At 43.2% G+C, this 24,107-nt stretch overlaps 1 protein-coding gene across 1 annotated transcript in view; it reads right to left on the bottom strand.

Moving 5' to 3' along the window:
• Positions 1 to 24,107, bottom strand: part of LOC138982492 (thrombospondin type-1 domain-containing protein 4-like) — a 215,204-nt gene that overhangs the window by 79,305 nt on the left and 111,792 nt on the right. Inside the window, exons 3-4 of the mRNA XM_070355800.1 lie at positions 765 to 868; positions 301 to 364 (exon numbers count right to left, since the gene is read on the bottom strand). Coding sequence (XP_070211901.1) covers positions 301 to 364; positions 765 to 868 — 168 coding nt within the window. The remainder of the gene's footprint in view (positions 1 to 300; positions 365 to 764; positions 869 to 24,107) is intronic.

Genomic DNA, 24,107 nt, shown 5'->3' with positions numbered 1-24,107 from the left:
ACGCACGATCGCACGCTCTATCGCACGCACGCACACACGCACACACACGCGCACGCACACACACACATACACACACACATCACACACACACACGCACACACACACACAATTTCCAAGACTGACGGGCAGACAAACAGACGGGAGGACGGACCAACTGATATGCAGATATGCGGAATGACAAACACAAAGATTGATATACAAACGGACACACACATGCGGATGAACAAGCTGAGAGACACAGTGAGAAAGAAAGAAACAAACAAAAACCATTCAGTTTGACATTTAGTTATTACCAATTACCTGTCTGTTGCAGACTTGGTGTTGTTTGTGTTTACCAGGGCATTCTCCTTCACCATCCGCGGACCTGGACACATATTTGGCAGTCATATCAAACAGAAATGGACATCAATATATGTTTGCGTGTCCGTCCGGCGGTCTGTCTGTCTGTCTGCGTGTGCCCATGTGTACCCCTGAGAGTGTCGTATCCTGTAGGCCAGGCCGGTTCCACATGTTTGTGTATGTGTGATTGTGTGATTGTGTGTGTGTGTGTGTGTGTGTGTGTGCGTGCGTGCATGCGTGCGTGCGTGTGCGTGTGTGTGTGTGCGTGTACCTGTATGTGTGTGTGTGTGTGTATGTGTGTGTGTGTGTGTGTGCGTGTACCTGTATGTGTGTGTGTGTATGTGTGTGTGTGTGTGTGTGTGTGTGTGTGCGTGCGTGCGTGCGTGCGTGTGTGTGTGTGTGTGTGTGTGTGTGTGTGTGTGTACCTGTGACAGTGTCGTATCCTGTAGGCCAGGCCGGTCCCACAGGTCTGGCTGCACACTGACCACGATGTCCAGGGACCCCACTGACCGCTGCTGGACGCTGCTGCCTGCCACACACAGACAGAAGAACAACGTTTGTGACAAGCTTAGAAAACATTAAAGGTTAAAAACAAGAACCTGGAAGACACGGAAACTCACACTGAACAAGAGGGGAAGCCTTCAAGGCTCACGTAAGAAATCGACAAACAGTAACACAAACTCAATCACTTCGTCACACATACACACACACACACACACAGTAAGCGGCATAGGTGACACTGTGCAAGAAAGCGAGACACTAGATCTAGATCTGAATGGCCGATTTCGAAGAAAAAACTAGTCTCGGCCCGCTCAAAATAACAATGACCGAGACTTTCAGTAATTCCTTCGCGTGACGTCTAACCCTCTTACGTCATAATATGACGCCTTCAAATGTTGTGACGTCTTCAAATGTTAAAGTTTCTACCACAGACATACATACATACATACGCACGCACGCACGCACGCACGCACGCACGCACGCACGCACAGACAGACAAAAGTTAGCATCGCATAGGCTACACTTACGTGAGCCAAAAAGCAAACACAACAAGCACAAAAACAAGTAGAAGCAGTCAGGTTGATGATTATAAGACTAGGAACAAGAGGCTGCAGGAGAGAAGAACAAGAACTTGTGACGTTGTGTGTGTGACAGCATGTAACCAATCACGGTTAGTTTTAACCTGAAATTAATTGGGCGAAGTCTACTTCGCGAAGTCTACTTTGCGAAACTCGATGCACGAAGCTTTGGCACTGAATTTTTGATAAAATGACTTCTAGCTGACAGCCTTTATGGAATGTTTTATTATGGGAAAAGGGAAACAGTCACCAGAACTGACCTTGATCCATTTATCTTTACACCCCCGGTATAGGGGTGTGTATAGGTTTCGGTCGATGTGTTTGTTTGTTTGTTTGTGTGTTTGTGTGTTTGTGTTCGCATATAGATCTCAAGAATGAACGGACCGATCGTCACCAAACTTGGTGAACAGGTTCTATACATTCCTGAGACGGTCCTTACAAAAATTGGGACCAGTCAAACACACGGTTAGGGAGTTATTGGTGGATTAAGATTCTACAAGGACTTATAGAGAAACATATTACTGGTCAAAGGGAAATAACCTTCTCAGTTGGTGGCAGTGAGAATGGGTGCAGTGAGAACGGTTATTTCCCTTTGACCAACGGGGGTGTTTTTCCTACCTCGTAGGAATTTCTTGTTAAAGTTGAGGAACAGGACTGACGATTAAAGTATAATATTGTATTGTATTGTATTGTATTGTAATGCATTGCATTGCTTTGTATTGTACTGTATTTTATCGTATCGTATTTTATCGTATTGTATTGTATTGTATAGTATTATACTGTATTGTATTGTATTGCAAAGCATTGTAATGTATTGTATTGTACTGAATTGTACTGTATTGTACTGTATTGTACAGTATTGTATCGTATTGTATTGTATTGCAAAGCATTGTAATGTATTGTATTGTATTGCATTGCATTGCATTGTGTTGTATTGTAGTGTACTGTATTGTATTGTCTCAATCGTTCCCCTGCAGATCTACTCTACCTTCGCTATTGAAAGGATTTCAATTTCACTTCACTTGTCACACACACACACACACTATTGCATAACACACACACACACACACACACACACACACACACACACACACACGTACACACACACGTACACACACATACACACACACACACACACACACACACACACACACACACACACACACACACACACACAGAGAAACCGACGAGTGACATTGTTTTATGATTCTGGCTACCGTACAGCACGTGCAAATGTATCTCATCTACACAAAGCTCAGGTGCGCACCATTCGCAGAAAGTGAGAGAACACAGCCACGGCACCTGCGCTTCGTCGCTGTGCCGTTACCGGATACGGATGCGAGATAAGTGATGCTGAATTGTTCTTTTGTGTTTACCTTGGCTTACCTACATCAGTGGGCAGGAAAATATATCATTGTGTTCAGGTTTTGGGGTCGGCGTAAGTAACAACAGAGGCGAAGAAACTATAATTGTGATATTTTTACTTTGCAAGTCACAACTGAACAGATGGGAAATTATGAGTCTTGAGACTCAAACATAGTACCAGTTTAATTTTCAGTTTTAATCATAATTGTGTTTAGGCCTACACATCAAGAATCGCGATAAGGACAAATAATGACATGGTTTGTTTCTCATGTTGTTTTCCAAAATAAAACCCGTTCAATTTCTAACACCGCAGTGTAAGCTATGTTTTGATGTATCGGACGTCACTGTTGTCTTGGAGATACAAAAAATCACAAAAACAATGATTCGAGCCAGTGTTTGCGATGAGGTTTATTTCAGGCGGAGATCTCATTAACATTGCTGACCTTGTTTTAGAAACTCCAAGGGGCTCACTAAAATTAATCTCTCCACCATTGAGGGGTCATCCGGTGAGTGAGTAGAAAGGAGCTGCAGAGGGAAATCGCTGTTTCCAGACCCTCTATTTGAAGACTACCTGAAGATTTAAAGGGATAAAACCTGAAGAAAAAGTCCCTCAGATCGCTTCCAAACTAAACATAAGATTCTGCGTTGCAAGTTATGCTACCGTGCAGTAGGACTGCCTTCCTTTGCAAATGGGAGTGCTTTAAAAGTTTAAATTCACTGCCGTAAATAGGCAGAGTAAGATCAATCGGTTTTGGTTACTTCCCTTGTTTGTGGACTTGAACGTTACTAGTAGCTATAGGGGCTGCGTCATAGCAAGGCGGTACTTCTGGACTACTCTTTGTCTCCAACTGTACCCGAGAGAGGCAGCGCTCTGAAGCCTAATCGCTCACTTTGATTTTATGAATTACCGTACATCTGGTGTGTTTTTGAGCAAATCGTACAATGTGCATCTAGATTTAGGTACAGTGGATTCTCCAGATTCTTCAGATTCGTCAAATTCACCAGACACTCCCCCCCCCCCCCCCACCAAAAAACCCAAAACCCAATCCAAAAAAAAATCAATAATCTCCCTGTTTCGTCGTGCACAGTGGCAGTAGATATAATAACCTCCATTTATACCTAACACATTTTCAGATGTGTGAAGGTAGTGAGATAAAGCTACCACCGTACTCATTTATATCAAGCACCCTTCTCTTTTTATGTTTACTCATTGCCCCCCCCCCCCACACACACACCACCCACCCCCTCTCTCTTCCTCCCGTGTCCCCCAAGGATTGTATAACTTCAGATCTATAGTGGATATTTATAGTCTACTTGCGTCACACTTCTTATCATTGAAGCAGAGAACACGGAACTGAAGAAATATGTACCCCGAGGTTCAAACACGCAGAGGGATATAGCTACCCTGGAATAATGCCATCACGTGTTAGTTTAATATTTCCCGTCCAAAAGCTGCTCCTCCCATCCCCAAAAGCGGCATCTCTTTATATCCTTACTATTCATATGTTTGTGTGTGTGGCCTTGCAATAGCATTCCACGTGCACATTCGGAAAGACAGTCACAATCTCGAATTATAACTTTTGCAGCCGGGTTCCCTCCCAATGCCGACGCCATCCCCGCCCGCACCAAAAACAACTGAAAGGAAATAGAAATGAGGACGGCATGAGAATATCTTTGACACGAGAATATCTTCGAGAATATCTTTGACACGAGAATATCTTTGAGAATATCTTTGACACGAGAATATCTTTGAGAATATCTTTGAGAATATCTTTGAGAATATCTTTGACACGATAATATCTTTGAGAATATCTTTGGCGGCCCAGTCGTCGTGACATAACGTCTCTGTCTTTGATGAGAAGGTCAATGAAGGTAGCTCACAGTAAGCGCTATAGCTTACACTACCACGCACCCCATCAAGTGCGTGCGAATGGCAGCCTCCGTTTCATGTCGCAGACACCCCAGCAATGCAAGAAGCGAGGACGAAGCATGAGCTGATGGCGCCTGCATTCGCGAGGTTAGCATCGCAGCCTTCGCTTCCTTTGGGGGGAACAGAGACAGAGATATGTGGCCATGCATCAAGAAGAGATTTTCTCTGTGGATTTTGTTTCATCTTCTGTCCGAGTATCCCGCCTTTTCGTTTGAAGGCTACTGCGTTTCTGTTGATTCTTTTGGGGAGGAATTTATTGACGCCCAGCCAATCGAGGAGTTCATCTGTACTCGATTTTTTTTTACCCATCCCGTTTGAAATGTCGCGCACGAGTAAATCAAGGGATACAGAAGTTCATCTGTACTCATTTTTTTGGCATCCCGTTTGAGGTCTCGCCCGCGAGAATAAGCGAGACATTGCGGCTACTTTTATTTCTTAGTAACAAATGTTTTGCGGAAAGAATGTTCTCGGATTTTTTTTAACAAGTTTCTTCTTTTTTGCAGGTAATGGCAGACACCTGCAGCTATCCATGAAACCGGTGCAAGCGATCCCAGGTGGCAGAGAATTCGCAATCCTCAGCACATGGAGTACATGTGGGCTGGTACTCTACTCAACACTACTGCATGAAAGAATTTAACAGCAGATTTTCAGAAAATTCAGACAAAAATAAGAAAACACTGCATGCATTATCGAGCTCTGGATGCGATGCCAAAAGCAAAAATAAAAGAAATAATTGAATAAATAAATAAGAAAATAAGTAAATAAATTAACAAATATACAAATAAATAAATTAAAAAACCCAAGTAAATACATCAACTAATAAAGAAAGAAAGAAAGAAAGACCGATATTAATCAAAAAAGCAAAACAGAAAGAGAGCAAATAAAAATAAACATAACAACTAGATACATTATCAAGTGATCAAGCTTCAAATAAACATATAAGTCAGCAAGAAAGAAAGGAAGAAAAGAAAAGAAATTCTTTCCATGATGTTGCACTAAACAGTATTTCACTCGCGTGCATGGTTAAATTCACAAGAACGCAGAACTTGCAAAGTGTGCAGTGGTGAGAAAAGACTACTATATAGACATGAAAACCATCCGACCAACACGTGTCCCGTTCAAATACCCGCTGCAATTAACGCACTACTTGAACAACAGATACCTGCCAAATTTACACTACACGAAAGTGCTTCAGAGTCTGAGTGGCAAGAATTTTCAAAGGTAAGCATACCCCACATTCCGTGGCTCATACAATGCCACACTCTTCCAAAATTCTGTTATATGTACCGCAGTGACGAACTGGACGCTCAGGCTGTCGCAATTGCGCAGAACGGGTGTTGCAAATAAAGTCGTTATTTTATGTGATATGAGTGGAATATGACAACGTTGTGCTAATTGCGCGATTGCTACTCAGAGAGCTCACTTTGCATGATCACTATTGTGTCAGTATATATCAATAAAGCTTCATGTCGCTGAACCAGCTCAGTTCAGTTTAGTTCAGGTCAGTCTTGTGAACGGAAGGGTCGATTGGGAGACACGCGGAAAGGAGCAGATGAGACTGTTTTCCAGTTCTGTCCTTCGTTTACTAGTTTCCAGGAGTTTTTCTACGCTAATAGCCCTGACCACTCAGTTCACAGTTCTACATCTGACCTCCCAGTAAAGTGCCTTTTTATTATTTTTTTTGGGGGGGGGGGGCGTCTTGAACTTATGTATTCTGAAAGCATAATTAAATGCACTTCAGAGCGTTCCTGGACGATGACAATAGACCAGTTTCCAACTCTTCTGTTTTTAATTTTCGCTGATTGTCTAATTCAACTAATTGTTGAGGCTGGCTGAAAAGAGAACAACCACCAAGCACACACTGAAATTTCTTCGCAAGACAAAAGGCAGTTTTCAGCAAGAAGCAAAAAGGGGTCCATATTACGAGTTCTTCTCATAATAATGTGTGGAATTATGTGTCTTGCAATCGCCCAATCGCTGGAAAAAGGAGTTTCAAACTTCCACGCCGTCAGACGATTTGTAACGGTCAAAGTCGAGTAGGTGTGAATGTTTGAGTAGAACAAGAACAAGGTGGGATGCAGTCACGCAATGTTGACCATCAAGATAGGAATCTGGAGAGAAAAAAGTCCCAGTGTGACACACTTCAATCCTAATTTCCAATCTATATAAGCGCTCACGAATCAACAGCCTGCGGGGTACAAACACACAACAATGTGGTTAACTTCTCAGAGTCTACTCATCACCACACCAAAGTCTGAACCCAGTTTTGGGGTACGTTCCACGGGTCAAATCAATCAGGACACTACGTCCACAGAGATGCCATGTACAGACCTGTTTACTCCAAAACTTGACAATAGTAATTATCAAGTAAAAAAAATAGTTATCCGATGATCAAAAAAGTAACCTAGTGGTTACAAACGCCAATATTAGCAACACAAACCCAATTTGACCCGCATTTGAAAATAGTAGTCTGAACTCAAATGGAGTGTTTTTCCCCCAAATCCTAAAAAGTAGTAATAAATTACTCCAAAATAGTAAGGGTAAGCAGGTCTGCATGTACGTCTTAATTATTCCCTGCTCCATACCCGACGATTGTGAAGGAAATCACGAATAACACTGTAACAGACAAAGTTTGACAGTGATATCCTCCACGCTTTTAGAGCGCTAACCAGAGATATAGCGTGACATAGCAAAGTGTGTGGCACGCACTGTGAATTCAGCTCACTGACCGGGAAGAGTTGATGTTGTAAATTGCAACTAGGGTATTGTTACACTTTACCACTGTCCTTTGACATTGAGGGGTTGTCCAAGTAATCGGCCGGGAGGAAGGAAGCCCGGATAGATGCGACAGGAAAGCACTTAACAGGTAAATGGAATAAGCATTCGAATATCGCTAGAGTGTTTATCGCATAAGTTGAATCGACTAACACTGTAAACTGTAAACATAGCAGATAGATATCTAAGACAAGATGTCCATTATTTATGTTGTGCAGTGCGTCGTATAACCGGTCTGAGAGGGAGATAGTGGCCAGATGACAAGTGTGAAGGATCTGAGAAGCCGCTGAAGTATCATAACTCTTGACCAGCATAGCTGAAATTCGACAGGATTTCGCGAAGTTATTGCAAGGTTATGGTTGTCCGTATAGTTGGACCGTAGAGGTCACAGGACGAAAGGAACTGAGTAGACCGAGGTCGCCAGTGGAAGGAATTAGTATTCAGATACATTTCCTAGTGAACGGTCATAGACGCTGTGTAATTCTGTGTATGAACAGAGTTAAAATATGTCTATAAGATCTTAAGTACATAAGATATAATGAGTGTTTAGTAGGCAGAGCAGACGGTGATTTGAGTGTGCCGGAATATGAACTGTAACTGTTTTTCGACTACACACGAGCAGTGAGTCGATACCAGTAACGTAGATATCGTGTGCCTATGAGTTCACGGACTGTTTGTGTATTTCTCTACATAAGTGAAGGGTAGAGGGTTTTGTTAGTAAAATTGTGCACGGGATTGTAATCTCGCTTTGTTTTTGCATCCAAACCTGTGAGTACCTGATTTTTGAATACCTAACATTTATGTTCATGATTGTGTGTATTTGTGTGTATGTTTGTCATACCTGTAAAATACAGTGGAAGGAACCTACATTTGGAGTTGTGTTTGTTCCTGTATGATAGCGTCCTAGCGCATTTGCATTCATTCACAACGATCCATTCAGAATGAATCGGGATGACTCGAAGTATGCAGTCTGAAACCAGCCTAAGACCAAAACGAACTGGGCCGAGATGCACGATAAAGTTAAACAACCGGGTGGGAGCCAGCCGCGGTAGTGGATTGGTTAACATTGAGATTTGTTGCGATCTTAACGAATCAGACTCCGCGGTTTTTTCTCGACCGCTTGGGTGACACCCACTTTCGCTTCGTGCACCACAGCCCTGGTCTACTCCCAAGCAGAGTAGTGTCCCAGATGCAGACCTCGTTGCCCACTTTTTTCAGCTCGGAGGCCGAATGAGTGGTGCTTTATTTTCGGACAAAGAACAAAAGCCCTCACGACGACCGATCAGCCACTCCAGCAGCGGAAAAGGGGTTTATTTTCTCCTCACCTTCCTGCTCAGCAGTGAAAGCCTGTCCACGCTGTTTTCTCAACAAACCGACTCCTTTTTCTCTGACGTAGGCTCGCGGGGCGCTGGGCACGTGCCCCTGGCTCGTGCTATACTGACCTAGATTCTCCGCGTGGCCAGACGGCCAAGGTTGATCGTGTGTTTTGGCTGTGGGAGAAGGGTCTTAATTTTTTATTCTGCGGATTGCGACGAGTGTAGCTGTTGAGTTCACTTTTTCTATGCCGTTTGAGTAGGATTTGCGTTGTGATCATATAATGGGTCATTACTAAATACCACAATTGCCTTGGACGACTGATGTAGATTTGTTTGTTGAAAATACTCACTCTTATTGATTCCCATTTATTGAACTCTCTGATAATCGTGAATAACGGTTATATATATATTTTTTATATATATAATTATACATATAGGCGTCCACTACAGAAATATCCTTTGATTTTACTGATTCAGTACTAAGTTTACTCCGTCACTAACTGCATGACTTAATATAAAGCGAATACGCGTGAACGCCTCACGTTCGAGTCATTTAAAAAAAAAGAAAAAAAGCTTAAAATGTGACTTTCTATTACTACAGGTCTACATACATTGTACAAGCTGTCACACGCAAAGAAGACAGGAAACGCTGACTTAGTACGAATACACATTTTGCCTGCGGGGCATAGCTTCACAGACGGGCGTTTCGACGCATATTTGGTTTGCATCGCAATCCTACTTGTTTACATGCAGTTCAGAATTTCACATTGTTCTTTACGAAGTGCCGAAGAACGTGCAGGAAAACTTAGTAGTGATGCAATATGCAGGTGTTTAAGTGCAAACTGCTGACACTGCATTTATAGCGTAAGCAAACTTGTGACATGTTTATAAACCACTCGTGTTGTTGCGTCAGGATTTCGTTATCCAATCAGTGTGGTGGAAATTCGCCGTGTGAGCGAATTTCGCCAGAAACCGTAGGTGCTAGGAGATCGTGTCCGTTTACCTCAGCAATCTCCGGTACTCCTCGAAAACCCTCGGCCACTTTCGGCAATTTCCGGTTGCATTGTTCTGGGATAATATTTCACACATCGACTCATTGTTGTACACATATTACGAAAGATTTATTAATTTTTGTTGTAATGATATTTGTTTTATGATTGCCACAAGAATGGTACCGGTTTACTTTTGCAAAAACCGTGGTAAGGCGTCCGCCCCGTGATCGGGAGGTCGTGGGTTCGAACCCCGGCCGGGTCATACCCAAGACTTTAAAATTGGCAATCTAGTGGCTGCTCCGCCTGGCGTCTGGCATTATGGGGTTAGTGCTAGGACTGGTTGGTCCGGTGTCAGAATAATGTGACTCATGGGTGAGACATGAAACCTGTGCTGCGACTTCTGTCTTGTGTGTGGCGTACGTTATATGTCAACTGAGGAGCCAAACAAACTTTTGCAAAACGAACCTTCGGCCACAACGACTCCCTAGCTTGTTGGCTGACTATTTTGTCACAAAATTGACACCCCCTGTTGCGAGAATGCGACAGTTACGCCGAATGCCCACCCCTGAAGGCAGTCCCACCCCAAGTCTGGTACCCATGCAGTCAAAGTCTGGAACACGGTAGAAGAAAGTAACCGCTATACCAGTCTAAACACAGACTGAGACGAAATCCGAATCGCGTCGACTGTAGCCACAGAAATGCCGGAAACAGCGTAAAAGGTTCTAATCTGTGTCACATTCTTTGAAGCAACATTGCCTAAAACCACTGCACACACACACACACACTCACAAACACAATCACGCACGCACGCACGCACGCGCACACACACACACACACACACACACACACACACATCGCTACTTTCTTTTTATCTGGATTGCGGCAAAAAGACAGAAGTTACTGAAAGCCTGACACGTGGCTGTGTTTCACTAGACTTTCAAACGGACGTTGACCCTTTAACCTATCACGTGACCTCCACTTACGATTCTAATATTGCACAGGTCTACAAACAGGCAAATGATGTGAAAGCAGCAGTTCCTTTCATTCTTATTTTCGGTTTTTCTTTTAACCAAGAGTCATTGCGGTGTAATTTCTCGATTTCGGAATGTAAAGCCCAGTTATCACCTGTTGTAACACCCCACTATTTTATGAAAGCGCCAAAGAATTCCCATAATGAACTGATCTCAACTCAACTCCTCAACTCAAATTAACTAAACTTAAACTTAACGAACCTAAAATAAACTACAGGTCGTCATAGCACCCGTTTTTCATGGTTTTCACAAAGGTGCATCCCTCCAAATCACAGGTCAATCCTAATAATGAATATGCCATACGCGTCCGTACGTGACCTATTGATCCCAAGCATCAGGCAACCTTCCCCGGAGAAAACTTCGCTGGCGCATGGAGGAACAATAAACACATGGGGACGAACAGATCTTGCTAGATATATTTTGTTGTGTTTCTTGGCCAGAAGAGCATTTCGCCTTAATTGAAAACTTGATTAGAAAAATACACCAGTGGCAAAATCCCACCAACCTACTGACCTGGGATCGTTGAGCCTGAGGAAGGTGGGATGGTGAAAGGTAGGGGCGGAGAGAGAGAGAGAGAGAGAGAGAGAGAGAGAGAGACACAGAGAGACACAGAGACAGAGAGAGACATAGAGACACAGAGACAGAGAGAGACACAGAGACACAGCGACAGAGAGAGAGAGAGAGAGAGAGAGAGAGAGAGAGAGAGAGAGAGAGCGAGAGAGAGAAGGAGAGAGGGAGAGAGACAGAGAGAGAGACAGAGAGAGACAGAGAGAGACAGAGAGAGACAGAGAGAGACAGAGAGAGATAGATATAGAGAGGGAGAAAGAGAGACAGAGAAGAGAGAGAGAGACAGAGAGAGAGAGAGAGAGAGGATGAGAGAGAGCGAGAGAGACAGAGACAGAGAGAGAGAGAGAGCGAGAGAGAGAAAGAGAGAGAGGGAGACAGAGAGAGAGAGAGAAAGAGAGAGACAGAGAGAGACAGAGAGAGAGAGAGAGAGAGAGGGGGAGAGAGACACAGAGAGAGACAGAGAGAGAGACAGAGAGGGAGAGACAGAGAAAGAGAGAGAGATAGATATAGAGAGGGAGAAAGAGAGAAAGAGGAGAGAGAGAGACAGAGAGAGAGAGAGAGAAAGAGAGAGAGAGAGGATGAGAGAGCGAGAGAGAGAGAGTGAGCGAGAGAGAGAGAGAGAGAGAGAGCGAGAGAGAGCGAGAGAGAGAGTGAGAGAGAGAGGGGTAGCGAGAGAGGGAGAAAGAGAGAGAGAGAGAGAGAGGGCCGGGGAGCGAGAGAGAGAGAGAGAGAGAGCGAGAGAGAGAGAGGGATATATATATATATATATAGAGAGAGAGAGGGGGGGGTTAGGTAATGGAGGAGGGATGGCACGCGGCTAGTAGGTCAACAGCATGTCAGGTAAGAACCAGGAGGCATTGTTCGACAAATAAACACGGATTGTATCCAGAGAGGAGTGATTCTAGATCTAGCCTGCGTTCCTGCCAGCTGTAACAAATTGCACAGAAATTGGCCAGCTTTCAAGGTGAAGAAATCGAGGTTTCAGGAAATGTCTGGAAAAAGCACGCGATGCGGAAGGAAGTTTTAACACAAATATTCTCTGCGGGTACTTGGAATTCTCCGTCGTTTGTGTCTTTTAATATATTCTTGTTTGGGTGCTCTCCTTGTTTTTCTTCCGGTTTCATTGGTGTAGACAATCCTAATCGCTAATGGTACTTTTGAATGGTACGCCATGTGTTACAATCAAGGGAAGGAACCCCGTCACCTCTTCCTGTAGGCAGTAGCTGTTTCCATGGCACTTACCCGTGTATGGAAATGAAAGTCGTTTAATAATATTAAAGAAGGCTTGAGAAAAGATTGGGGGCAGACCGAGAAAGGGAGGTGCTACATTTGAGAGACATTTTTGTTTGTATTAAAAGTAGCAGAAACCAAACAGAACACTAACAATGCCTACCCTACTGCGCAAACAATTCTGTAATTCATCACAAATCTGCCCAGCGTTCTTCATACGTAAAGTGCATCTTTATACTTGCGTACGTACCAAAATTCAATGCCTGTTTCTCGTGCTGGTTTGAATTCGAGTTAATTTCCCAGCACTAGGTTGACGACACCTGTGTCAAATATCATTCTACAGCTGTGCGCGGTTCGCCACCATCGATGATAATAATGATATCTTTTTATCGCCCTCGCGGTTAAACCATTAGGGGCCACAATCGTTTTTATCCGGCATTGGTTGCTTCAGTAGCTGCATTAAGCACACGCTGGTGTTTGTCAACAAGTTGTTTTCAGTTCCAGACCGATGTTTTGAATCATCATGTAACCCCTCTGAGAAGGACAATGGCTTTGCCCTTAGCTTTGAAGTCGGTGTCCGTTCTGTAAAATACTCTGATTTGAAGCGGTTCACCAGGATTAAATCTATGAACAAGCTCGCAAGGTGAAAAAGTTTAAAATGAACACTGTTTAATGAATATACTTTTGTCTCTCTTTTATTATTTTGATATAATTTTACATTGAGGAGCTCATTCTCCAACTAGAGAGGGAGAAGCCAACTCAAAATCCGTAAACTTAAAGTGGAATATTTAGTTTACACTGTGCCGACTATTTGACGTGCTTCCACTAAGCGAAGTTATTGTATTGTTTGGGACAAACACTGTCATGGATGGATGCGCGAACAGCATAACCTTCCAGGTCACCGAGAAAGCAGCAATGTGTACTGTAGTGTATCAATAGAGTTACTGCCCTTGAACCGGGGGGTTGCTCTCCCTTGTATCACGGCCATGTAAGAAGTACGAAATAAATCGGCTGTTCATTGAAACCGTCTTCGAAGTGTTTGCATGCCTAGAGCATGACAGGAATATGGTAGTTGCATCAGACAACACTATTCTACATGTACCGGTGTTCCCGCAGTGGGGCACTGCGGTTATGAAATTAAAGGCCCCTCCTGTTTTTGGAACCGCAGGAGCTTTCTAGTTTGCTGTTAGGTAGATTTTTGGTTCCTCTTTCCTGTCATGCTCTCTTTTTCTTCATGAATTCTTTTCTTTTTTCTGCCTTCTTGCTCATTCACCTGTATTTTTTCCAAAAATCTCTTCTCTTGCCGCTTGTCTCGCGATTCATGTATAGTTTAATCTGTTAGTGTTCTGATGTAAGTCCAGCAGTAGATAGGTTAAGCCTATTTTAACATACTGGAAACTGGTAATCTTCCAGTAGGTATTAATTTAGTTTTACTAAAGCCTGCTGGGACACAAGTAATGGGTTAGTGCATTTGTAAACAGGAATCGCTTGACAAGTGGCCCCCTTCATCCCCCCCTTCCTCGTCCTGATATGGCTCTGCGTAGTCGGCTGGACGTTAAGCAACAAATAAACAAACAAACAAACAAATGTACCGGTGTCTTTGCACGACATTCTGACAATACGCAGAACCTCAGAAATTGTCTGACAAGGGACCAATCTTAATTGAAGTAAGCATCTGGGCAATGCATGGTATCCTTTTTGAAAAAACGGAAATACTTCTAAATCTGTTGTCACAAGCTTTTATTGCATGTGCTTCCAACATGTGGGCAGTTGAACCTTGAAAATAAAAGAAAAGCCTATGATTATTTATAATAATCTATTGTTTTAGTTGGATGTTCTCTCTCTCTCTCTCTCTCTCTCTCTCTCTCTCTCTCTCTCTCTCTCGTCTCTCTCTCTCTCTCTCTCTCTCTCTCTTCTCTCTCTCCTCTGTGTCTTCCTCTCCTCCGTCTCTCTCTCTCGTCTCTCTCTCTCTCTCTCTCGGTCGCACAATTTCTTCGCTCCCTCGTTCTCCCGCCCCCCCCCCCCTTCTCTCTCTCTCACCCCCCCTCCCCCTGCCGTCTCTCTGCGCGGCAGCATAATAAAATAAACGTAATTACGAATGCATCTGAAATGTTTGGACGCAAAGGACACACCCTGTCTCCCCATTCCGAAGATTATTCTCCCAGTAAAATCCCATTCAAGACAGTAGATGCATTTATATGCGATTTCAGCCCACAAGAACCGTACGTCAACTTGCAAGTTCGCATTTTGTCTACAACCCAATGTCCTCAAGTACACATTCTTTTTTATCGCAAAACAGACAAAAACCTCCAGCATTTACGGGTGCAAATTTGACAGCCAATATTACACAACAAAAGCCGACAAAAGAAAGTCCCGTCTCGGCTTACGTCTCACGTGACTAAAACCTTGTAACCCGGATCACGTTTCCTGACAAGTTTGCCGTCAAAACAGCAGCCATTGGGCAGCAACTGTTTGCCGAGATGGCACCGACAGTTAAAGGCGTGGAACAGAGACTCCAAAACGCGCAACGTCAAGAGAACGTAAAAAGACACTTGTTCTTTGACGCCGACGCCAAAATCCGTGAGCAAACATCCCGAGCCGAGATCTTGAGACGATTTAGCACGTTTGAAGAGCGCATAATACAAAATGGAGGGAAGAGAGAAATAAACCAACAGCACACGCCAAAACGTTCTGCATGCCGTGGCGACATGAATCGCGAATGGAATGAAAATATATCAGTGCGATGTAAAGATTATGAGAATTGCTTTCATTCCACCCCGTGTTCGCGGCTTGTTGTCGCAGTCAGCGGTTTGGATAAGATCTTGGTGTTTGGACGCCCCAAAGAATTCCATTCATCTCTGAGACCACAATGGTCTCTGGATCTGTTACCGTAAAGACAGTAAAGCTTCAGAAACGTAGATATTCAATGTCCGTACTGGTGCAAGCGTTTCGTGTTCAAAGGAGCGGGTATTAAATTACTTAGGCGGCATAACCGTTGACAATTGAACACGACCTTTTAATAGTGACTAAAACTGTGCCGTGAGGGGTCATATGCCGGTGTAACACGAGAAAATTACTCCCACGAGATTTTTACTCCGGAGTAAAAATTTTGTACGAAAATGTTACTCCCTTTACGAAAAAACCACTCCCCCATTACACGAGAAAATTACTCCCCACGACAGGTGAGTTCTGAGTAAACATTTCATACACAAATGTTACTCCCCAGACGAATAAAAAACGAATAAATTACTTCACCCTAACACGAGCAATTTAACTTCCCATGTCAGGTGTACGAAATTTATACTCCCTTGTCCCCTGTTAGTCTTGGTGGTGGAAGGGGTGGAGGGAGGGTAGCGCGACATTCGTTTGCGCGAGATCACATATTGGCATTATCCCTTCGCCCGCATCCCATTACTGGAAGTAAAAAAAATGGGGAGTAAAAATTTCGTGGAGGGAGCAATTTTTTCGTGCCTTGGGGAGTTCTTTTCTCGTACGAAAAGTGTACTCGGAGTAAGAATTTCGTACGAAATATTTACTCCGGAGTAAATTTTTCGTGGAGTAAAAATTTCGTGTTACACCGGCCTTGGATCATCGCAATACTGAGTCTTTTGATAAACACTACCACGACAGTCTGTCTAGCTGCCTCTTTCTGTCTGTCTGGTCGTCTGTTCGACTGTCCGCTACTTTCACACACACACACACACACACACACACACACGCACGCACGCACGCACGCACGCACGCACGCACGCACGCACGCACGCACGCACGCACACACACACACACACACACACACACACACACACACACACACACACACACGCACACACGCACACACACACACTGACACACACACCTCAGTCCACCCCACTCCTTTTCGCCTTCCTCTCTTTTGTTACATACTCGTAGCTTTCAAGTTGTAGTTTTGATGAATTTAACAAGGATCAAGTTCTCACACTGAATTCAATATCCCGCTTATCAAATCAAAAATGGTACAACAAATTATCAACACACTTTCCATCAGATCAAACTGCAAACAAGACTCTTACTAAGATTATGGAAGATGTGTAAGTACTTTACAACCGAGAGTTTGTCCACCCATTCGTTTGAGCAAAACCCACGACATGACAGGTCAGAAATTTAAGGCCCAAAAAAATAATAGGTGTGGTTACGGTAACATAGCCAAAAAAAATAGGGTAGGAAGGTAGGCAATCAATTTTTTTTTAACCTTTTTTCTAATGTGTACAAATTAAACCTACTTGACAGGGAAATAAGTGTGCGACTCGGGCGCTTTCGCTTTCATTGCGTTTTCTGCACTCGTTTACTTGTTTTTGTGTGTATTCTTTTGACAAATGTAATAAAAAGTTATAGGGTCGGCCCCCAAAAATAGGGTAGGTCGGGTTACCGTGACCACACCTATTTTTTTTTTAGGCCTAAAGGAAAATAAGAACAACTTTTCACTTCATCATGGCTAAGCCCCCCGCCCTCCCGCCACATGGGAAATATAAGTTAATCCAAACAACAGAACAATGAAAAGCACAAAGATAATTCTAGATATGCCTGTAGCTGACTGTCAAATCAATCCTATGGCAGTAGTACTGTAGTAGAATTCTCACATTGGCAATTGCAAGCACTGGCTATTACAAAGAACAATCGAATAAACTCAACATCGGCGTAATTCTGTCAGACAGAAAGGACCAACGTTCTGATGAAAGCGGTTAGTAACATAGACAATGTTAGGTCAAATGGAAAATAGGACCGACATTCTCAATCAAATTATATAGAAGCATAGAAAGCACCCGTCCTTCGCGAACATCTTTCTTTGCAGGAACACACTGTGCATTAAAAGTAAAAGCCCAAGCACACAACACATCGAATCTATTGCCCGTAATGTCCACAATCGCTTACTGAACAAAGAAACTAATACAAATACGTAATGTTAAGTCAAATGAATAGGACTTAAGACAAAAGACATTATCAGCTAAGTTTCGTACATCTCATATTAATTATTTGTTTGTCTGTCCGCTATTAAGACCATTGGTTCGATGTACTTGTGACGGTTTTGTTTTGTGAAAAAAGAAACATTTCATTAACTAACCAATCTTGTTTTTTTGCTAAGGAAACAACATTAATAAGCACACAGGGATCGAGTTAATCTGACACTCCCCCCCCCCCCCCCAAAAAAAAAGGGCATGTCCGTAGAATAAATTAAATGGGAATTTCCGTAACGAGTCATCCTAAGATATATCTGAGGATGGTCAAGGGAGTGAACTGGTAAGAGTTAAGGCGCAGAACGGCTTCCAAGGGATCAGAAAAAGGGATGTATACATCTTCCCCAGTCAGTCACCCTGGACGATAAAACTAAATGTACAGCAATGCCACCCAATAATTTGAGAAGAAGAAACAGAGGGTTCAACAGGGGCGGGTATCACACTAAAACAGAAACTTGTCGCAAGGCAAAAGTGAAACCTGAAACAGTCCACGGTATTGGGGAGACAAAACGCCAGAACAAGGCCACCATTGTAACGTGGCTTGGTCCGTATCCTTCTTGTCATCGGGAAAGATAACATGCAGCGCTCTTCGTGTCGTGACGTCGGACAAGCAACGACCTTGCGCGCAGGGAAATAGAGCCTAGCATATTCACTACTTTTGGTGTTGCTTCCACAGCACAGTTAGTTCAACACTTGTGTTTGCCGAAAAGACTTCTTCCTTTTTAATTTTTTTTAGAATTTTGTTTATTTGTCGATCATGTTATTTTCTTTATTGTTGGAGTACTGTCAGTGTCTGTGTTTGTCCATTGAAACGTTTTGTTAAATCGCTTTTTACCAATTTGTTTGTAGCCGTTTAACAAGACACACCAAAAAACAACTCGCCCGCAGAGGCGAGACAATTTTCCTTGTTTTTATAAGGACAGTAAAATCGTTGAGTCTTGAGTTGAGTTAAGTTGAGTTTTGACTTAAGTTTAAGTAGGCCACACTCAAAGTACTGAATATGCCAGGCTCTATTTCCCTGCGAGCGCTCGTTGCTCGTTGCTCGTCGGACGTCATGACATGAAAAGCGCAGTAAGTTATCTTTACCCCTTGTCCTCAGTGACTGATCTCTCGACTTGCGCTGGAAGAGTGAAGGTTTGGACGTCAAAGTTGAAAATGTCCGTACAATGGCAGGTGCACATCCTTGACATCTGTGACCAGGATGCTTTGCCAAAAACGACAAGTATTATCGGGTAATGGGGAGGGAATGTGATGGGAGTGTGTGTGTGTGTCTGTCGGTATGTGTGTGTGTGTGTGTGTGTGTGTGTGTGTGTGTGTGTGTGTGTGCGTGCGTGCGTGCGTGCGTGCGTGCGTGCGTGCGTGCGTGTGTGTGTATGTGCCTGTCTGTCTGTATGTGATTGTCTGTGTGGTGTATTTGTGTGTGTATGTGTGTGTGTGTGTGATTGTGTGTGTGTGTGTGTGTGTGTGTGTGTGTGTGTGTGTGTGTGTGTGTGTGTGTGAACGCGTGCGTCTGTGTGAGTGTGTGTGCGAAGGACCTTTACATGTGAGATTTATGTATGACCAAACAGCAAACGAAGACAGTGCCACGATTAAACGCCTGGACACCTGAGGCCAAGTGCGTGCTAGTTACCGATTAGTCAACGATTGTTTGTCACGCAATTTCGTGATTAGCAAGATGTGCACAGGTTGTCGTTGCCTTTTTATCGATACTGCATTGTTATCCTATACACTTTGTCTCGATTACAGACGTTTTGCTACGATTGTCGATGTGGATTTACTCCAACATCTCGTTTTACAAAATTAGTCTCACAAAGAAAGAATGACAAAAAGAAAGTTATCGCATACGCGTATTGCAGAATCTAATTATCTCTGCTCGTCGCTTTGCAACCCAACAGCCGCGGGGTCTGATAGGTTGAAATCACACAAAAACTCGTTTTAAACAAATCCGACCCAGTCGGGTGGTACCCAGTTTCGCTTTGTGCGCCTCAGCCTTGGTGCACGTGCGTGTGTTCTTATCTTTGCAGGCAATGGTCATTAATCATAACTTTTTTTTCTTCTTGGTGCTTGTTTCGATCATTAGCGGATCCTCCTCAGACGCAGTCAACGCTTATATGTAAAGAAAAGAAAAGAAGAAAAAAAGCGACATTTGAACAAGGCACAGCAACAACGTGAACAATGTAAATATACTGAAAAGAAGCAAAAACCAAGCACAATCTGAATGTTTTGACCTTGCCGTTGATACCAGTATGGACAGCCTCAGAACTTTTGAAAAACTATTCGTCTGAACTGACCTAGTCTTGTGATGTTGTTCTGTATTGTTTTATGGTGGTTTTTGAGTCACTTGAGAAAAAGTGACTATGTAATCGGTCAGTGTTAGTCTGTCCGGCCGGCCGGCCGTCCGGCCGGCCGGCCGGCCGTCCGTAGACACCACCTTAACGTTGGACTTTTCTCGGAAACTATCAAAGCGATCGGGCTCATATTTTGTTTAGTCGTGACCTCCAATGACCTCTACACTTTAACGATGGTTTCGTTGACCTTTGACCTTTTTCAAGGTCACAGGTCAGCGTCAAAGGAAAAATTAGACATTTTATATCTTTGACAAAGTTCATCGGATGTGATTGAAACTTTGTAGGATTATTCTTTACATCAAAGTATTTACATCTGTAGCCTTTTACGAACGTTATCAGAAAAACAAGGGAGATAACTAGCCTTTTCTGTTCGGCAACACACAACTTAACGTTGGGCTTTTCTCGGAAACTATAAAAGTGACCGGGCTCAAATTTTATGTGAACGTGACTCATTGTGTTGTGAATAGCAATTTCTTCCTGTCCATCTGATGCCTCATATAATATTCAGAACTGCGAAAGTGACTCGATCGAGCGTTTGCTCTTCTTGTTTAAAATATTTCTTTCATCTTGTTTTTTTCTTCTCCTTTCTATTTTGTGTATATATGTTCTCCAAACACACGAATGATATCTCCTGGTTTTGTGCTTTTCGAACGTGTTAATTCACATTTTGCACAGAAATACGAAATTAGCAAACATTAAAGTCACTTTTTCCAGGTAACAGTAGTTCATTTCTGTTGAACTGACGCACACTCCCCCACAAAAAAATAAATTAAAATTAACCAGACTATTTTTCTCCAAACAAGAACCTACGTTCGCGAGTATGAGCCACCGGGACAATTTTCTCGTCAAAAACGTCCTATGACATTTTATAAAAAAAAATATAACATAAAATATAGCCTCCTCGTGTTATCTCTCTCTCTCTCTCTCTCTCTCTCTCTCTCTCTCTCTCTCTCTCTCTCTCTCTCTCTCTCTCTCTCTCTCTCTCTCTCTCTCTCTCTCTCTCTCTTTCTCCCTCTCTCAGAACGTGAATAATCGTACACGGCCCAAAACAACGCTCAGGTACATAACCTACTCCCACTCTTTGAACAAGAAAACAAGAGATTCGAGACCTGGATCGCAAAGTTTACATTATAGAAATCACACGCTGGGCGTTTTTTTGGCCTAAAAGATACCTCTCTTTTTATATGTATTTATATACCACCACAGATCCGTCATGGTCTATACGTGGAATACGATCATAATTTCATTTGAACGCATGACCAAGACGGGCGCAGTGGCGTGGTGGTGAGACGTCGGCCTCCTAATCGGAAGGTCGTGTGTTCGAATCCCGGTCGCTGCCGCCTGGTGGGTTAAAAGTGGAGATTTTTCCGACCGATCTCCCAGGTCAACTTCTGTGCAGACCTGCTAGTGACTTAACCCCCTTCGATCGTGTGTACACGGAAGCACAAGACCAAGTGCGCACGGAAAAGATCCTGTAATCCATGTCAGAGTTCGGTGGGTTATAGAAACACGAAAATACCCAGCATGCTCCCCCGAAATATAGAGTGCTGTCCCTTCTGCGACGAGCGGCTGCATTTCAGGGCTCTCTCATATTTCGTACTGTGCGCCTTGAGTGGGCGAAGTTGATATATGACAAAACTGTTCATTCTGGCCGCTTCCTGTGCAGACCCCCCCCCCCCCCCAAAAAAAAATAAAAAAATAAAAATTTAAAAACACACACACACTAACTGTGAAATTTATTGAGGAAAAAATCCCTTCTCCATACAGACAGTCTCCAGGCTGTTGATTGCTGGTATATGTCCAAGTGGAAGAGTGCCCTTCGTGTACATAAAAGCTTGACGAACCCCCAAAGACAGACTGACTGACAACGTTTCAAATTCAGAATAAATAAACAAGAAAATTAATGTTAGTAATGAAAGGTTTAATTTAAAAAATATATCAATTCAATCAAATCAAATTAACTTTATTATCTGACATGGAGAAATTGCAGTGGTGGTTCATATAATATATATATATATTCCTATGTACATCAACCCAATGGTATTTTTTAAGTGGACAGACAGATAGACAGACAGACAGACAGACAGACAGACAGACAGACAGACAGACAGACAGACAGACAGACAGATAGACAGACAGACAGACAGACAGACAGACAGACAGACAAATAATGATGAGGCAAATGAGTAAAACAAACCAATTAGAGAGAACTTAGCTGAGTGTACGTTCGATGTATGGCAAGATGGTCAGTCACAAACGCATGACAAAAAGAGACCATTCTGACGATGTGCTTGTCAATGCTGGTTTGTCAAAAATTAAACGTTCCATTCACTAACATTTCTTGTGGGAAAATCCAAAAACAAAGAGACTGCCAACGTTCCAAAATTCAGCCAACGTTCCAAAATTCGGAATTAAAAAACAAGAAAGGTAATTTGTTGGAACGTTTGTTATTGACAAAACAATACGTTACAATCCCACATTTGTAAACTTCTTGTGGGAGTTTGTTTTTGGTACTCTGTTCACGGACCTGTCACGCTTGGCATGATGTTTTTACACTGGATGTAAGGTATCTTTAATGAATGTGGGGTTTGGAACATGTGTGGATACGTGTGCACTTAGTTTTCCAGGTGCTACGATAGAGTGGGTGGTCTTCAAGAAAGTGATGTCTTCTTGTCCAAAACGACACATTTCAAATCCGCCAAACAAGCACGTTCCAGCGACCACACAGGTGTTTTTACAGGTGAGAAATGATGGTTGTAAAACAGAAAGAAAGAGGAGAAGGTTTCGGGGAGGGGAGGGAGGGGGGGTGCGAGGGAGGGAGGCTGGGGAAGCTAATTCCGAGATGGAGGATCAGGGATGGAAGCGTAAGGAAGGAGGGAAGATGGGGGTGGTGGAAGACTCGCTCTGAGATAGGGAGTGAGGGAGGGGAAGCTAATTCCAAGATGGATCATGGATGGAAGCGTAAGGAAGGACGGAAGATGGGGGTGGGGGAAGACTCGCTCTGAGATAGGGAGGGAGGGAGGGGAAACTAATTCCAAGATGGATCAGGGATGGAAGCGTAAGGAAGGAGGGAAGATGGGGGTGGGGGAAGACTCGCTCTGAGGGATGGACGTATTGTTGCCTCTCTCAAAGCAGTCACACAATCTGTCCCTTGTCTCAGTCTGCCATCCGACTCGGAGGGGGATCATGAGTTACCCTGAACGACCTCAGGGGTGGTGTGCATGAGAAGGTACCCGACCGAGTGGGAACTAAGTATAGGGTCCGATTGCTTGACATCTCAAACGAATCTCAATGTACACAAATCCGATTCTGCGCGTTGTTCCTCCCCCTTCTCTGGGCACGTTTTCGTGAACACCATCCCAGGACTTTTGAATGTCTCCAAATCGTATTGCTTTAACTCTAGAACTTGGGTCATTTTCATTTTCTTTGTTCGTGTGTTTGTGTTTTTTGTCTCTTCAGGTTTCTGAACGTATTATCTGCCTTTTTTCTCAGCCCTTGGAAGGAATTGGGTTTGCTAACTTCCAACGTTCGATCTCTCTTAACTTCATTCTGGTCAGCGAACGACAAAAAGAAGAAGATTCTGGTCTTCGTTGTCTTTTGGTTTTGTGCTTAGAAGGAGTTGCCCGCTATGACTTATACTATCCTATATGTTATCTAATAACTTGCATGTGGCGTTCTTCATTTATTTTTGTAATTTCGTTGAGTATTTCCTTTTCTTAATTTTCTTTCATGTTCAATCGAGAATTGTAATGCAACAGTCCCAATACTGTCAGAGACAACGTAGAACTATGACTGATTTTTCTTCGACACAAAATGTTAAGTAATCAAAACGACAAGAAAACAAAGCATCGCAGAGTCATAATGTTTGTTATTAAGAAAACATGCTTATTCCGAAATACTAAAATGCAGGCGAGGCTAAAAAAATAAAACAAACAACAACAACAACAACAACAACAACAACAACAACCTCGAACACAGTTTTTCAGTCTTCAGACAGTTCCTTCAGACACGTTCGTCCCTATACTGTCTGTACCTTGCATTGAGATGGTAAAACTATAAGTTACAGTTGCACCGAAGAGTCCATTATCGTACGCGTGAGTCCGCACGTCCACAACTCTCGGTGAAAACGATCTCGTGACGAATT

This window comes from Littorina saxatilis, linkage group LG1, assembly GCF_037325665.1.
Source record: "Littorina saxatilis isolate snail1 linkage group LG1, US_GU_Lsax_2.0, whole genome shotgun sequence".
In the NCBI taxonomy this organism is placed as follows: domain Eukaryota; kingdom Metazoa; phylum Mollusca; class Gastropoda; order Littorinimorpha; family Littorinidae; genus Littorina; species Littorina saxatilis.
Note: the sequence above shows the minus strand (reverse complement) of the source record. Positions and strands in the feature narration are given on the sequence as shown.